The sequence below is a fragment of the Ammodytes marinus genome (genome assembly GCF_949987685.1).
Source record: "Ammodytes marinus genome assembly, chromosome: 8".
Lineage (NCBI taxonomy): Eukaryota > Metazoa > Chordata > Actinopteri > Uranoscopiformes > Ammodytidae > Ammodytes > Ammodytes marinus.
This window is the reverse complement of record NC_137212.1, coordinates 23,000,271-23,017,460: the sequence shown is the minus strand read 5'-3', so window position 1 is coordinate 23,017,460 and position 17,190 is coordinate 23,000,271. Positions and strand designations below refer to the sequence as shown.

General features: G+C 42.7%; 2 protein-coding genes across 2 annotated transcripts; one reads left to right on the top strand and one right to left on the bottom strand.

Moving 5' to 3' along the window:
* Nucleotides 1-221: 221 nt before the first annotated feature.
* oaz1a (ornithine decarboxylase antizyme 1a) lies at nucleotides 222-6,822 on the top strand. Its single transcript, XM_080033237.1, is given in 6 exon segments — nucleotides 222-381; nucleotides 2,890-2,956; nucleotides 2,958-3,044; nucleotides 3,919-4,094; nucleotides 4,490-4,575; nucleotides 5,227-6,822. Coding segments are annotated over 6 exon segments (666 nt in total). The 5' UTR covers nucleotides 222-262; the 3' UTR covers nucleotides 5,358-6,822.
* Nucleotides 6,823-7,763: 941 nt separating this feature from the next.
* LOC307254455 (inactive tyrosine-protein kinase PEAK1) lies at nucleotides 7,764-10,653 on the bottom strand (the record flags this gene model as incomplete). The annotated part of the gene is made up of 4 exons (XM_080032847.1): nucleotides 10,535-10,653; nucleotides 10,056-10,204; nucleotides 9,180-9,718; nucleotides 7,764-8,819 (listed from the first exon to the last, which is right to left on the bottom strand). Exons 1-4 carry the CDS (start codon nucleotides 10,597-10,599, stop codon nucleotides 7,764-7,766), a joined length of 1,809 nt encoding a protein of 602 aa, XP_079888973.1. The 5' UTR covers nucleotides 10,600-10,653.
* Nucleotides 10,654-17,190: the final 6,537 nt, after the last annotated feature.

Below are 17,190 nucleotides of genomic sequence, written 5' to 3'. Positions count from 1 at the left end.
AAGATAAGTATGCCTGAAAAAAAAACTTGACACTTGAGTAGGCTACACAACAGGAAATTAGCCCATTTTAAATAAATATATTTTTGTTATGTTGAGATGGTTTAGTGGAAAGGCTCATTAGCTGCGTCATATTGTCACAGCAGCACGTCATGTCCACGGGGCACTCCCCTGACAAATACCGCAGCCTGCACCTCCGAGGCTCGAGCTCAGCTTCAGAAGGAGAGGAGACACGGAGCGAGCGGCTAGTGTGGACGCTGGCCCTATGGTTAAATCTAACCTACAGACGATTTTGAATAGTCATTGTTTTGTAAGAGAAAAAGAGAGACACTTATCCGAGATGCCTGTTATTGAGCACTCCAGTAGTAAAGCTGAAAGTGGAAGGTATGTTGTTGTTGTTGTTGTTGTTGTTGTTGTTCGGAATTACTGGACGCTAACATTAGCAAGCTAAGCTAAGTTTAAAAAGCCGCGGCCTAGCTGAGAGACGCGGTGTATTTCCTGGAGATGTAAGTACTTCTGCACAGGATTCATGTTTACATGACAGCAACGTCTATACAGCAGACATAATACAATCAACCAGGCCATCAATTGCGATTGGTTTGAGACCGGTTTCATTGGACACATTAACTAGTTACTTTTTCGTAATGATTACATTTAGCTAATATGCTGTTAATTTCCATACTGTAGCTAGTTTTCTTAGCGAAAAGGTGAAACACCACATAGGTGGTGGCTAATTGCTGAACGTTTGCAAACGTTAGAAGGGTTGACTTAGCCATTAATAATACATACCCTTGCTTATGTAAGTCGAATGCATTGGAGGTTAAATAGCTTTATTTTCTTCAGTTACTTGGAGTTTGCTGACTTGACTTTCACATTAATGTCAGTGCAGGGGGATTGTTACCCTTGTCGTTATGTCACGGATGTCTTCATGTTTTGGCGTTGCAGCGAAAACAAACCTTTGCTGATTGATATTTTCATTATGTAACACAATATTAGAATGCGCGGGGAACTGTAAGGTTCATATGACATCGTGTATTGTGTGGTCCATGGTGTAAAGTTAGCTTGTTTCTAACTAACGTAGTTGAGAGGAATTGCCGAATTGCGAATGTGTAGCTTCATGGATGTTGTTTGTTTTTCCCATTCGAACTACCTCGGGCTCAGGTGGCTCAGGTGCTAGTCATGTTAACATCTCGGTAATTGTCTGAAGGGATTAGATTAACCAACTAGGTTAACGCAGGGGGAATCATTCGAAATGGTTACACGTTAAAATAACCTTTGCGCTGTGTTTTGATCGAATCTTATTATACTATCACCATTGTCGGGGCATATGCCAGCCATCGGCCACCGCATACTGATTTGTTTCTGGTTCACTTCCAAATAAATGTGTTATTTGACTGAAAATGAGCAAACAGACACAGGTTTGACACGCGTCTCCCCTGTTAACTTGAAAGCGATTAACCTATGGGTTTATTCTCGTACCTCAGTCGTGTCCTGACAAGGATTTGGTTGAGGCTGTTTTTGCCAAGCTCTATGGTGTTGTGAAAGACTCGTAGGAAATTTCCACTGCACTGCGAAGGGGGGTGGCATGGGGAACGGAGTGTCCAATGATGACATATTGTGCACTGAAGCTGTTTCTTGTTCAATAGACTTGATTATTATCAGACTTCTCTTTACACTGGTGATTGTTTTGTCGCAGCAGAGATGCGGTTATGCAACAACCTAGCGACAGAGATTGTGCACAATATGTTGAGAATGATATGCTGGTTTCTTTCAGCCTTAGCTTTATTTAGACATTAGCAGTTGCCCTTTTAAACTGATGTTCTCTCAGCTACTTATCCTGTGGTCTGCTTTGAGATGAGGCTGGTAGTATGTAGTTCATCTGAAGCACAAACACGTTCCCCAAATAACCTATAGGTTATGATATCCTCCCAAGGATTAATAGTCCTTTTAAAATGATAGTGTTGTGAGTGTCTACCTGCTGTGGACATGATGATTTAAATAATTTCATAAATAATATTGTAGTATATGTACTGGGTTAGCCTGAATTATGTATGTGGCAATGGTTCTCATTGTGTCTTCACACATCTGCTCCACATACAGCACAGCAGTGGCATTTGCGTCAGCGAGTGTCGCTGTGGCAGCGCTGCTGCTAATGGGTTTTGTTCCTGATAAAAGCTCTGAGAATAGGCTTACTCTCTGCACACGGTGAATATATGCAACCGCACACTGAGACATCTGCACAAGAGAGCTCAGATCATTCCATATAGAACTAAAATGGCCGATCACGCTCCCTAAACTGGTGTTTGTTCCTGTCTGTTGTAAATTGGAGCGTTGCAGTTGTGCAGGATTAAAGCAGGTTAATGGTTATACAAAGCCTTTTTGTCTGGCAGCCGTCCTCTAAGAATCATGTGACACGTTGAAAGTCGTCCAGAAACGTACCGAATGTCACGTTCACTATACATGTCTCTGTTAGGTGAAAACAAAATTTGTCCTGGGGGGCTTGGGTGAATATTGGACTCAACAGGTTGACAAACAAGATTGTGAACTTTAGTTTTTAGGATGAGATATCAGTGCTTATGTAACATAAACCACTCCAGGTTCATACTGTTGATTTAATGTGCACAAGTCAGATGTTTCTTATCAGTCCAGACATTACAGAAACGTTTGTACTGAAGAAGAGAACAGTTACTGATTGAACTGTGTTTTGAAGACTCACTCAACTTTAGCAACTGGTTTACTTTACTTTCAGAGATGAATCACTCAACCTGTGTAATGTGTGCTAAGCCTGCTGTTTATATTGACAGTTTGGTTTGCATTTGGTAGCAGAACCTCCAAGTGACTAGTCCACTTAATAATGGCTCCATGTGTGTGTGCGTTTGTTTCGCCCTACAGTATCTCCAGTCCCAGGAGGTGCTCCCACTGTTTCAGTAACCCGTGTCCGGGGCCTCTGTGGTGCTCCTGATGCCCCTCACCCACCCCTGAAGATCCCAGGTGGGCGAGGGAATGACCAACGGGATCGCAATCTCTCAGCTAAGCTATTCTATTCTGTAAGTCAAAAACAGTTTTTAAACATATTTTACAGTAATTTGGCCTCCTTTCGTGGAGTGTGTTTTTGATCAGGGGCAGGAGAAACTTACTAATGCTAACATGGCAGAAAGACAAGCTTATCAACAGGGAGAGAGACTAACACAAAGGCAGTTTATTGGATGTTGTCTGCCAGGGTTTGACCTCATTCAAGCTAATTATGTCATTGCTTTGTTGATATTCTGTGGCAGATAATGAAATGCTATCTTTTAGTAAATTGTGATGATTCATACTTTCCTGAGTAATGTTGGCTGGTGTGCACTTGATCTGAGGCTCATCTTCTGTTGAAGGCACACAACCTATGTCTTGCATAGCTGCAATTGTTGATTTTCACATGATCAGGATAAAAAATAAGTCAACACAAGCTGTGGAAAGTTCTAAATAGCTTTTGTTGTTTTTGTCAGTTTTCAAACTTTCATCATATTAACAATCAATGCAATACAAAACAACATATCGCAATGAGCAAACAAGGAACAGCAGACCAACAAAACAGATCCGGGCACAAGTCAATCAGAAGTAAAAACGATATAATTAAACGGAATAAAATGCAACATTTAGATGAACAAAAATATGTGGGGTTATGTTTACTTCTACAGATAAGGAGATGCCACGTGTACATAGATTAATATATGACATAAAACAAAAGGCTACGCTTTTTTTCTGCCATATACAAAAATCATCCGATTCTTTTATGTATGTTTTACATATTCCTTTTTTAATTATTCAGTTAAATTGTGTAGAAACCTTAACCATTTATTCCTGAATCCTGTAATTGTAACATTATTGTTGAAGCCCCCTGCCTGAACTGAAAGTATTTCTCTTTCTTCCTCTCTCTAGGATACTCATTTGCTGGTTCGTGAGGAGCCTGCCCCTGCCAACAGCAGAGTGCGTTTCTTGCTCGTTGAGCCCCGTCGCTCTGAAGGCAAGCACTGTGTCTGGAGGGCGGCGCTGAAAGGAGCCAACCTTTATGTTGAAATCCCTCCCGGATCTTTACCCGAGGGCAGCAAAGACAGGTCAGGAAACAAAACCTTATCAGTAATTTGAAATAAATGTTTTTTTTTTGTTATGATTTTGAAGTGAAGCAAAAGGTCAATTACTGATTAAAACACATGAAAGTTATGGTCAAATACAAATGTAAAAACGGTGCACATTTAGCTGTTAATTTGAACAGTAGTTGAGCTGTTAAATCTAAATAACACACACAAAAACACACATTTGTAAAATTGTAATAAAGTGACTATTTAATAAAATAAATTAAGTTTCAAGTCCCAAACCTTTGCGTTTAATGTCAATGCTGTGGTGTGGGTCATAGAAATGTAAAGAGATCATCAGCATATCTATTTCTGTCTTTTGAAATGCATTAACTTCCCTCCGATTATACATTAACACTTTTTTTTTTTTTTCACAGTTTTGCCCTTCTGCTGGAATTTGCAGAAGAGCAACTGCAGGCTGATCACGTGTTCATTTGTTTTCTCAAGAGCCGTGACGACAGAGGTGAGACTTTCCCACTCTGGGTCGCTTTAACTATTAATATTTCAAACCTTTGGCCTATCACCGGCACTTAACATTTTACACATTTGAATCGTTGAGTTAATAGATAAGTACTTATATAAAATGTGTGGTTATATACTAAAAAAATATACCTAATTTATATCTACACATTTACTCTGTACCCATAAGGAAGTATAACATGTTTTAAAGGTACACCATGTAACTTCGGTTGTGTCAGAGAAGTGAACATTTTCTAAGGTTTATTCTCATAACTGAATAAGCAAACTTTCTTCACAGCAAAATTGGATCTCTGTAATACCGTTAGAAGTTAGAAAGCCACCTTTTTAAAAGTGATTGTTTAAAGTCTTTTGTTTACGGCAACAGGGCCCACAGATTTGTTTACGAACATATTCTATTCTTACGTTTGTTTCCAGGCGCCTCTAAAATACTTTTGTTTTGATTCATGATGGAATTATTAAATACTAAGAAATACATGTAGAGAAAATATGTTTTGAACATTAACTGCAGGCTCTGCAAATGTAAACAAATCCCCCTACCCAGGAACGGCATAGTTCACCTTTTCATGTGTACAGCTTCCAATTGAATCTCCAAATGTTGGGGATTAACATTTGTTTCCATCTCATCTCTCCTCAGCATCCCTGCTCCGGACATTTAGTTTCCTGGGCTTTGAGATTGTGAGACCGGGTCATCCCCTCGTCCCCTCCCGCCCCGACGCTTTCTTCATGGCTTACAGCATAGAGCGCGACTCCTCTGATGATGATTAAATCACGCTGAGCAGTTACAAATGTTTGTTCTTATTTCAATCCACGCCACCCACACATCTTAAGTTTTAGGAAATGAATATAGTATCTAAGTGAATAATGGTTGTATTCTGTCAGAGGTTCCTTTTTTGTGTGTGATTGTTTTCCCTTTACCAACCATGTGCTGTGTTTCAATGATATTTTGCACAAGGGTAAACTGTTAAAGCGGCTACGAGTAACATTTAAATATCTTTTAAACAGCCTCATGTTTCCTCACATAATCATAAATTACCTTTAACAGCAAACGAGACCATCAGTGCAAAGAAAGAAGTTTTTATATAGTTTTTATTACTGCTTTTGGTCTGGTCGCACACCGAGTCTGATTTTCGGTTCGCTCGTGCAGGCTCTATGGTCACATATCCGTATTGGTCGCAGATTTCAGTGTGGCGCTGCAACGCGATTTGAGAAGCCTATCCCTCCAGGTGAGGGAAAGGGAGCGGGAGCCTTGTTTGAGACAGTTATTTGTCGTCATAATGACTGATAACGGGGCTGAACCATCAAAGAAAAAAAGAGAATGCAATGAAGAAAAGCTAAAAGGGAGAGTGATATAGGCTACGGGCGGGACGAGGGCGTTGTCAAGCAACGTGTATACAATTTCACGAGAGCGAAACTAGACTGCAGTGTTTACTCCTAAATGAATGAGCGGTTGGTACTAACACAAAGTTTGCTTTGCTTCACCATCATCAGATAACCATTATCTGAAATAGTCATTATTTACATCAACAACACAAACACATTACCTCATCGTAATCCATACTAACTGCCGCCTCTCGTTCATTCCTTTCTGTGAGGACACGTAATCTTTCAGCTCCGTGAGAGAGAGTAGTTAGGTGACGCTGCTGCATCAGCTCATTGCAATCAGGTGTGTGTAGCACTGACTGGCATTAGTTGATCCAGTGTCAAAACCACTCTCACAGAGCCGAAAAGAGTCCTCACACTTTCAACACACGGACATGCACTATATTGCGCCCTTCTCAGTTCAGACTCGCACGCCTGGCACGAGCTAGAAAACAGCTTTGCGACAGCGGGCGTCGTAAAAATATTACCGCTTTTGTCCAAAGGGGACGCCAACGTGCCATGTTACTCGTAGTGGCTTTAATATACCAGGAATGTAAAGCAAGCGCCCACAAAATAGAGACGGGCAATGTGTTCTCTCCACTGTATTACTTCCCGTGACGTGTAGTGCTGACTTCCAATTCACCCTCCCGGAACACCCTGACGTTCATCTCCACAGTGTAATATTTATGGTGCATTTAAATTCAGCTTACTCTTGTAAGCATGTTTTCTAAGAAATCATCATTTGATTCTCCTGTTTATATTGATTTTATTATTATTTTTTTTTAAATGTGTGCATGATTTTAATTTGTTGCTTTGATTCACTTGATAGAGATCTGCATGTTGTAACTGTACTAAATAAAAGTGCTCACCTAACAAAGTGGCTTCTGTGGTCTTGTGAAGTACAGACATGAGTTAAAGATGGAGTAAGCCAGAGAAACATTGTTGATATCTCAACTGACCATCAAAACAAATATATCGCCCTGCCCCCTTCATGCTCCTTCAGAGGCTCCGCTCCCATACGCGCCTTGCCTTGGCAACATCAGTCGTCATTAACTACAAGTCCAAGAGCATTGTTGCTAATAACACCACGAACGCTGCCTGTATCTGATTGGTTGGAGAAGTTATGATGAACTTGGTCGGTCCCATCCTTTGGTTTATATGCCCATTTACGTAGCCTGGGCTGTGTATAAACGGCAGACTTTTTTAAGCACACACTACATACGGTAGCGGACTACGGAGATATTTGTTGATTTTGAAAAAGTGTTTTGGATTAGAATCGCTGACAACCTTTTAAGGTCTCAGTATGCTTCAATAGGTTTGAAAGAAGTTCAAACCCGGAACCATTTCTTAAAATTAAAAACAATATCAAAATGTTGACAAGAACTTCCTTTGAAGCACACGGAGGCCTTCAGTGGCCGACTATGATAGTTTTAACTATCTATGTAAAGAACTCTTCCATTTAAGAGAACTTACAATTTAATTACAAATAGAATACGTTTTAAAATAAAAATGGTATATTCGAATATTACAATAAATTTTGTTTATAGCTAACTGCTAGAATTCTCATGTGAAATAAGCAAAGCAAGTTCAACTTGCAAAAAAAGTTAGATATCACTGCTTAGTAGGAAGAAAATGTGTTGTCAGGGCCTTTAATGATTATTACATTCACATTTATTTTATTTTATCAATTCATATTTTGAAGAGCAGTATATTAACATAATTGTTAAAGGAGGCAGGATTTAAAGGGCAAGGGATGGACACAGAATTCAAGATGGATTCCATAAAGTTTTTTCACCTATGAAAATGTAAATGTCAGTGTACGTTCAGAGGGAGCCATAGTTGACTGGTCACGCTCACCACTGTCTCAGTGTCTGTAAATGAAAGGTACTGCAGGCACATGCATTCCTCCCAGTCCAGAACGGACTCATCTTGGATCAGCCCTCTATCTGCCAACTTCATCACCAGCAGGGCTCGCTTGATGGTCAGCCAGTTGTGCACGGTGGCCGTCACGGGGACTCTGTGACTGAAGAGCGAGATGCGTGGCCCCCAGAGGAGCACCTGAAGTGTGGCCACCAACTCTGCCATCTGTGGCCCACTGCTCTCACTCTGGAGCAGAGAGGCCACGTGAAGTAGTCCTGCTCGGTACGAGGACTTGGACAGACTTGGAACTGATCCCATGGCTGTGGGTTTCTCTGGTGAATCGAGGCAGTATTGAATTAGGGCTACAATGTGGGATTTGATGTAGGTGAGGGCCTCGGGTGCAGAATGAGCAGATGATAGCGGGGTTAACACTACACGAGGAGAACCGCGGGTCCTCCATAGTTTCTGGACTTCACCTCTTTTCTCCCACTTTATCTCTTCTTTCTGCCTCTTCATTTCAGAAGCATCCTTTTCCTCTCTCTTCTCGCTGTTAGGCCACACTAAAAGGATTCCCTGAGGTCTCAGCTCAGCTGCAGTGGCACAGATGTTGTACAGATGCTGTGAGCCCATTAAAACCTGCAGTAGCAGAACACACAGCTGTCTGTCATAATCCAAACTATTGGCGCTCTGCGGCGAGCGGCTATCCTGGACAAAGTCCTCTATAGTGGCTTGTGGCAGGTCCCTCTCTACCATCACAGAGTGTCCTTTCTGGAGGAAGGAATGAATGTTCCCACGGTCTGTGGCACTCTCTCTGCTGCCTCCACCTGGTGGTTTAGCAACAGTGCAGTCTGACTTGGAAGGACAAGAGGGATCCTGAGTTTGTAAAGTGCTGGAGTCATTCCTCATGATGTTGCCTGGGTGGAAACTAGCGATCACATCTTGGACGTTGACGTGCGATGGCTGGTGTCTGGAGAGAGCTTTGGATGCTTTGTCAATCTCTTTGTGTACCTGCACAGCAGCGAGACAGAAAACAGACACATGGATTAATAAATAAAACTATTTGCAAGAAACACTTTCTCTGCAGCCTTTATAGTTAAAAATACATATTGTCTGGTCTTCCTGTTGCGGCGGTGACACCTGATGACAGTTTAGAGGAAGTGTGTCTGGTACCACAAGCCAGTGTCACAGTTGTCAATGTTGATAACGATCATGTCTGTATGAATGGTTGCTGTTTGCACTCTTTTGTTTGTGCACAGTTACAAAGTGCAATGTCACTGCAAGTGAACATGGTATACAACTAAATATCACCATTTTATAATCATGCACTGAGTAAACTGTGTGGAATGAATGAAAGAGCTATAACCTTACCGTCAAACCAAGCACCCTCCCTGGGAACCTGGGGCTGTGCAGGCTGTAGAAAACTGTGTCTCCGACCTGCTTTGGCTCCCAGCCCTGACACAGCAGGAAATCCTGCAGCTGGTACGAGCTGGCCTCTCCCGGCAGCAGGGTGGCAGCCTCTACACTCTGTGCCATACTTCTCAGAAAGAGAAGATGGCGGTGCTGAATCCCCTGAAAAACAACCATCTGGTCGTGAATGCTGCTGAAGAAGAAGGGCAGATGTTCGTCCAGGGTGTCAAAGGACAGCTGGGAGAGAGACATTGAGGGTGCAGGGGGGCTCAACGTGACTGGTTTAAACTCTTCCTTCTCCTCTTGGATATAGGCATCAGGTATGGGTGCCAGCATGTACAGGGGGTTGTCAAAGTTCTGAGGGCGTCTTCGCAGCACAGATAGATGAGAAAGTGGGGGTGAGTCATCGCCGGGGAGCGACAGGGTCCGAGATAACCTCTTCTTTGGAACAGGCGGTGGGGTCCCATCAGAGAAAAACCTGACCTGGTGTCGGTGGGGATCTGAGCAACACATTCAGAGGAATTCAGGTCCAGAGAGCGAAAGCAAGAAACAGGGCAAGAGTGTGGACACACTATCTCTAGAATGACATGAGGGAATCTGCATCCACAGTGGCAGAAAGCAGCTGTTCTGATTGAATAATATCCTGCACGTCATTGTAACACTGAATATCAAATGCATATTATCAAAACTTTCAGACAGTTACTTCCTCTCTCTCAGTTCTCATAGGAAAGACGAACTGAGAGGTGCAAGCCACACATCGTAGTGTGTTACGTCTTTTTCCCATCACACTGAGCTTCAGATGACTCTCCCTCACTTTTCGTATCACTGTAAACCTACCATAGCGCTGGTGTATGGGGCACTGGGCCGCATGACAATCGGTGGGTTCGGGGAAGACATTGTTGTACATGTCATTCTGATACTGGAGTCCAACAGGGCTGAGCATAACACAGTCAGACTCCACACTAGAGAGTCTGGAAGAATGACTCCTGCGTGAGAAGACACACAGTATATCAAAACCCTTTACCCTTCTACCAAAAATACATACACAGTGCATACAACGATGGCAGCTATTCTCCAATTCAAAGATTGTGTCTGGTATATTTCACATCTGGGCGCATGTATTGCAGGATACTTGATATCACTAAATACAGGATGCATGTATGCATTAAATATTTGTGCAATCTAGGATCTTTTCACAAGGACTGATGTGTTTTGGACCCAATGAAAACATATGATAAGTATGATAAATCAATGGAATTGTCTGAGACTCCTCATTAGATCTAGAAGTGAAGTGAAAATATGTGTGTTGGTCTTACCTGTGCTGTTTGACAGGCAGCACTGGTGGCTGTTCCTCCGGTCTGCTGCCAGGACCCGACGCCATCAGGGATCTAAAAAGTACCAACACCTGACCTGCTCCTAAACCTCTCTCACTCTTTTCACTCCTCTCTTAAAAAGACTTCCTGTCCCTCTAAGGTACCTCCCTCTGCCACGTTTTTTTCTCTGCCTCTTTCGTTCTGACGTTTGAGCTGTGAAATTTCTGCCCTTGTTATCTTTCGCACTAATCGCTTTCAGTTTTCAGAGTTTTAAGTGGGTGCCGGAAAAGAAGGGTCTGCTTTGAGGGCGTAGCTGTTCCCTGAGCCAACCTCAACACGACAGAATGGGGAAGAGCAGTCACAGCAAAAGGCCCTTTTCAGTTTCACCTGCATCTGTCTTCTTCTCGGCAGCAGTTGATCTACATTCGCCCTGGCATGAACTTCTTTTTTTCAGCCTTTACACATGCAATGCCCTCTTGGTGCCCGCATGCAGTTTTGCTTTCACTGACTCTCTAAAAGGAAAGTTCAAATATTTAAGCAGATAAAAACCAAGGTGGTTTAACATGTCCATGTCTCGCACAACTGGAAACTATTGGATACATTTAGAAATATTGGACACATCTGAACAACAAGTCTTTGTCCTATAAATGATGACGCGAAAGGAACACTTCTTGTGAGGAAGCTTTGCAGTGCATCTTTTAAGCCAGTAACTTGCTTTACAATAATGATGGAAAAAATACACCTAATAAACTATGCACAGATCGCTCTTTCCCTGGGAGGCCAGAGGTCAGTCTCACTTAAAGCCTCTTCAGGAAGGCAAGTTTGTTCAGAAAAGACTAGATTCAATCTGAGAATTTGGTCTAATAATTCAGACTGATCATTACGCCTTTAAAGTCCTCACGCAATCAATAAAATAGTTGTTGGCACGTTTTAGTCTGGACCAAAGTGATGAACAGACCGACACGCAGATCAACATTTCCATCCTGAGAGCATGCGGCCACTGCCAGCATGGCAAAAATGCTACTATAAACTGAATGTACGAAAGGAATTACAGCCTACGGTGAACTGGGAATATAAATTACAACTAGCATTAATATTTATAAGCTCTCACCACGATGCCGCTTGAAAAAGGACAGTGTGCGTAGGCCCCATGAGTATAAGAAACGGACCTTAATGACCAATTATGGATATCCCGGCGCAATAACACCTGTGCGATTGCCATAGATACATGGAAAACTCCCACGCTTGCCGGCTATGATATTCTAATCCCATATATGAGTGCAGTCATTGTTTGTGTGTTCTTGAGGCTGAAGCACTCCAGTCCCAGAATGAATCATATTTCTAAAGGGTTCTTGTCTCTCAAACTGTTTTTCAGTATCAGGTATGTTATTTTTATACCATAACAGTCACATCCTTATTGGGAAACATGAAGACAATGGTGGAGCTAGCCGCGAGAGAAGGAACTGGACCGCGTCAAGCTCCGCCCATTTTGCTCTGCAGTGAATACAATTTGGGGATAAATCTAAAATATCTGCTGCAGCTAACCAATCCATGGATCTGATTCACTTGAGAATGATAGTGTCGATGGATGTTTCGTTCACTGTAGACAGATCATCACAGGGGACAGAGGAGAGGAGACACTGGTTCTTTTGATCAAACAAACATGTCAGTCAATTCCAAAATATGAAGAAGCCTGTCATTGCTTTTGAATTTCTCTATCAACATATCATGTCTTGCATGTCATGTTTTAAAAGGTTTGGTAGCCACAGATAGATGAGGTTATTTCAATTTTTTATTATATACAGCCCATCAATTAGCCAACAGAGATGTACTCTCTGCTGCCATTTTATTAGGTAGGGCTGTGAATCTCTCAGAATCCCACAATTTGATTCCGATTCGTTGGGTCAAGATTCGATTCAAGATCGATTCTCGATTATGAACGATAATCCAGATTAAAAATCGTTTTGGATTTTGGGATCAACTTCAGTCCACTGTGTTCTAAGAGGCGTTGTGGCAATTTATGGCATGAAAGTAAATTAAAGTCCATGTTTTATCCATCTTAATTAAGTCTATTTTAATGTTAAAATTTAAAGCAAGTCGACATTACCAGCCACCGCCTAATAGATATACTGTGTTTTTAAAAATAGAAGATAGGAAGTGGGATTTTTTCATTAATAGTTTTTTTCACCACCCCTATTATTAGGTCCACCTAAAACTAATGCAGTCTAATATTACTAATGCCCTAGAATAGATCCTACACTCATTAAGGTTCTAATGTTCAGTTTTGGTTGAAGCTGTTTTAGAGAGGCCTTGATTCAACTGTATGATCATTGTGAAGGATGAGGTTTGTTGTTGCTGTGTGTGTTCTCAAAATTGTACAACCTTGATTTTTTTTAAATGCCAACCTTATCTCCATTAGGGTTCTCTTGCTTAGAAATAAATGCTTTTAAGTGAATGAACTGAAAGTTGTAAAAAAACCTATTTATTTTAAAGCACTCATGTGAGCAATGCATGTAAAAAGACAACATACATTTAGATCATAGTAGCCTATTCTTCTGTTCACTCAGGCCTTCTCCTTGCCCTCCACTTAGAGCAGAGCAATCTGCATCATAATGATATTTACTTACTAAATTTCCATGTGGGGGGAGTGTTAATGATACAAGGATGCATTAGGCGACAATCATTAAGGGCCTCTTCTGCGGCTCTTCATATGCTAAGGAGAAAGGAGAGCTGCTTGGTTTCCTTTTCCTGAGGGACGGGTCAGCGCACACTCACCCCTGCACGTCATGCAGTTAAGGCCGACCTGGGAAACTAAACAGATGTATTCATGAAAGTGGTGGAAGAATGTATCAACCTCTCACATATGGCTAATGTGATGTCTGTGCAGTGCCCATTATGAGAATCTTAACAGGTGACCCCTCCATGCCCCTAAACCCAAGAAACGGATACTTGAGAAAAATAAGGACATGAAACACTCTAACATAATGCACATCACATTGCAGCAGTCAGTTTGCGTTGGTTTATTCTTTTTTTTAAGTCACAGCTTCAGGTACATTTTTCTTTTGTATTCACAGTTAATCATACGTTTTTCTATTGACACACTGTTATTAGGAGATTGGTGGCAATCAGAACTTATTTTTACATTTAGAAATGTTTAACTCGAACCAGGGTTGAGTTGAAATGTTCTTGGCATTTTTATTGGTATCATCAGTCCCATAACTCCATTTCTAATGACTGGAGCTGAAGTGTTTCTTTATAAGCTGGTAGAAGCGCCGTTTACGCTTGCCGTCTGAGTTCGTGGGATGAGTAGTAGAGGATAAAACTCCTGGGTTGATGGCCGGGGCAGGAGAAGCAATCGTCTCTCCTACTGCTGATCTTTCTTTCTTCTGTGATGCAGCTGAGTCTTGAGATACCAGTCTCTTCTTGTCTCCCGGCATGTGAGAGGAGTGGCCCTTCTTGTCCACTGTCCTTGTCCATGGAACTTTGCTAAGACAGCCAGCAGTCTCTTCGTCCATGTTCAAGCGCCGGAGCCCGGCCTGGCAGAGTAGTGCCTCCTCGCTCGCCATCTGTGGGCTCTGGCTCAGGGTGACAAAGCCGTACGGTGTGGTGACTTTGGCTAGGTGTGGCAGGGAGAGGGCGGCTCTGCTGGCAGGATCCAGGCAGTGCTGGGCCTCGGTGTAGGAGCAGCACTGGGACATCTGCCTCTGAAGAAGAGATCTCCTCGCGATCGAAGGGTCTGAGACACTACGCTCAGCCCTGCGGTCTGATGGAACCAAATGCAGGCCTTGGGTATGTGTGGATGATGAGCTTGCAAAGCTGGCAAGAGAAGCGGATACATTTGACTCAGAACTCCCGAAGTCGTCCTCTGACTCGGCATCTCCATCCTCTGTATCTTTGTCCAATGATCTTGAGCTGCTGTGCACAGCCAGACTTGGTATGGTGAACTGTGGGATGCTGCCAGGTGTCAGGATATTTGGAAAAATATTCTCTCGGCTTGTCTCGAAGTCCGATCCTATAGAACACCCGAGGGACTTAGCACTGCTGGTAGCCCACAAGAGTGCTCGGACCCCCGCGCTGCTGTGTCTGCGTGCTGTGAAGATATCCTCCGAGGCTTTAATCCGACTAATAGCTCCAATGCTGATGGACTTTTTGACAGTGTTTTTATCCATCACTCTATGTCTTTTACTCTTTTTGCAGAGCAGTGTGGTTGAATATTGGAAAGATGAGTGACGACAGGCGGCTTTTATACTTCTCTATACTCTCCACATTGTGTCCTCCACTGCATCAACAAATGCGTACATGTGACGAAAGCAAAAGGCGGAAACGGTTGCCAATGAAGGTGCATGTCAAGTACGGAAGCTCAAATAAGGACATATCTCTTGTCTTAAACCTCTTCATATGCTAAGGAGAAGACAGATGCGGCATCTCCTCGCCTCAGAGAGCCTCTTGGCATCTATTTTGTTACCATAGCATTTAACATTTCATGAATGGTTATGGCTGCTTTGCTGTGTATTCAGTAGAGCTACACCTACTGACTATTAAATAAATTCTGAATCTGCAGATTAATCTCTCAATTAATCAATTATTTGCCAGCTCTTAAACATTTAAGAAAATGGTGACAATTGGCAACCCACCTTCCCAGAGCACAATGATTTATTTAAATTGCTTGTTTTTGTCTGATCAACAGTCCAAAGATATTATAAAGCTAGCCTGTTGTATTTATTTACTGCCACAAAACTCAAATACACACAACTCAAAATCAGCACAACTGAGAAGATAGTTGCTGATTATTTTTCTTCTATCACTGTGTCATGATGACACAAAAGCAAAACTATTATTTGACATGATTTCTCACAAAATGATAGGCTAAATTTGAACTTTTGTGACATCTATAAAACATTTATATATGTCACATAAAGAGCAGAAACCTGCAAACAAATGCTAGCTGTAGTTTGTAGTTTACTGCTCACCAATTTGCTGTGTAGGCCTACATAGAGCACATTTCATGTAGGCTAACTTTAGGCCTACTTCCTCCTTTGACCATTCATGGATCCCTTTAGGAGTCTTTCTGACATCCACATAATACAAAACATCATACAACTATTGAACATAGCTATGAGGTTTGGAATTAGGCTAGCCATATATCAGTTGCACTAAGCTACTAGCTTTTCTGATCAAGCCAAAATCTAAGCTAAATGTTTACTCAGTGGAGTTGTACACATCATAACATCAAAACTTAAGGTTAAGAAATTAACCAAGGTTTTCTGATATATGAGTGAGGTATCTCACTATGGGACACGCCCCTCGCGCTGTCCCCCAGAAGCAATTTTACACTACGCCAGTCGTGACTGGCCAATAGACGTGACGTCTGCCTTGCAGAGGAGGGACTTCCTCCTACTACATAAATCCCGTCGTCACGTCATCTCTTCAGTCTATAGGCAAAACACCTCTTCTCGCTCCGGGCAAGGAGGGTGATCTTGTGAGATACCTCACTCATATATCAGAAAACCTTGGTTAATTTCTTAACCTTAAGTTTTCTTTCAATATTCGCTCGGTATCTCACTATGGGATATAGTAACTCCCGTATTGCCAAATAAGTACCAGTACACAGAAACCTGTCAAACGGGCATGTTTACTGATCAAACGCTCAAGACTGTGTGAGACAGATTAGGCGCAGTAACATCCAACCTGTAGAATCTAGTGAAAGTGTGAGGCGTTGCCCAGCTGGCAGCCGCACATATCTCTTCCACTGAGACCCCCTGGAACAGTGCCCAGGATGCGGCCATGCCGCGAGTTGAATGTGCGCGTAGGCCAGTAGGGGGTTCCAAGCCCTCGCTATTATAAGCCATGGCTATAGCCTCCACGATCCAGTGTGACAAACGCTGCTTCGAGAGAGGCTTTCCCAGGTGTGACGTAGCACATGATACAAACAGCTGCTCGGATTTCCTGAATCCAGCTGTCCTATCAACATAGACGCGTAAAGCCCGTACCGGGCAGAGCGCATTCAGCCGCTCCTGCTCCTGAGAGGAGAAAGGAGGAGAATGGAAAGCCAATAGCTCAATAGGGCGGTATGATAACGCAGAGTTAACTACCTTGGGAACAAATGCAGGATTCGGTTTTAATAAAACCTTTGAGTTCCCCTGTAAGAACTGCATACATGCCGGGTTAACCGACAGAGCATGGATGTCACTCACGCGTTTAGCCGAGGCCAACGCGAGCAACAATGCCGTCTTAAACGAGAGCTTTTTAAGCTCTATCTGTTGTAAGGGCTCAAACGGTGGGCGTGACAGCGCATCAAGCACCGTAGATAAATCCCACGGAGCAGTCAAGTTCCGCGACACCGGCCGAAGACGGCGTGCACCTTTCATAAACCGGCAAACAATAGGATGTTGGCCTGCCGTTTTGTCTCCGAAACCTATGTGACAAGCCGATATAGCGGCCAAGTACACTTTGATGGTGGAGAAAGCCTTGCCTTTATCCAGCAAGTCTTGTAGAAACGTTAGAATAACAGGTACGGGGCTCTGGAAAGCTATTTCCCCAGCTTTCACGCACCATTCCTCGAACGCACGCCATTTTCCGTCATATGCGTAACGTGTAGAGGAAGCTCTAGCGCCCTGAATAGTCGCAATGACATTCTGTGGGAGACCAGCAGTCGTTAG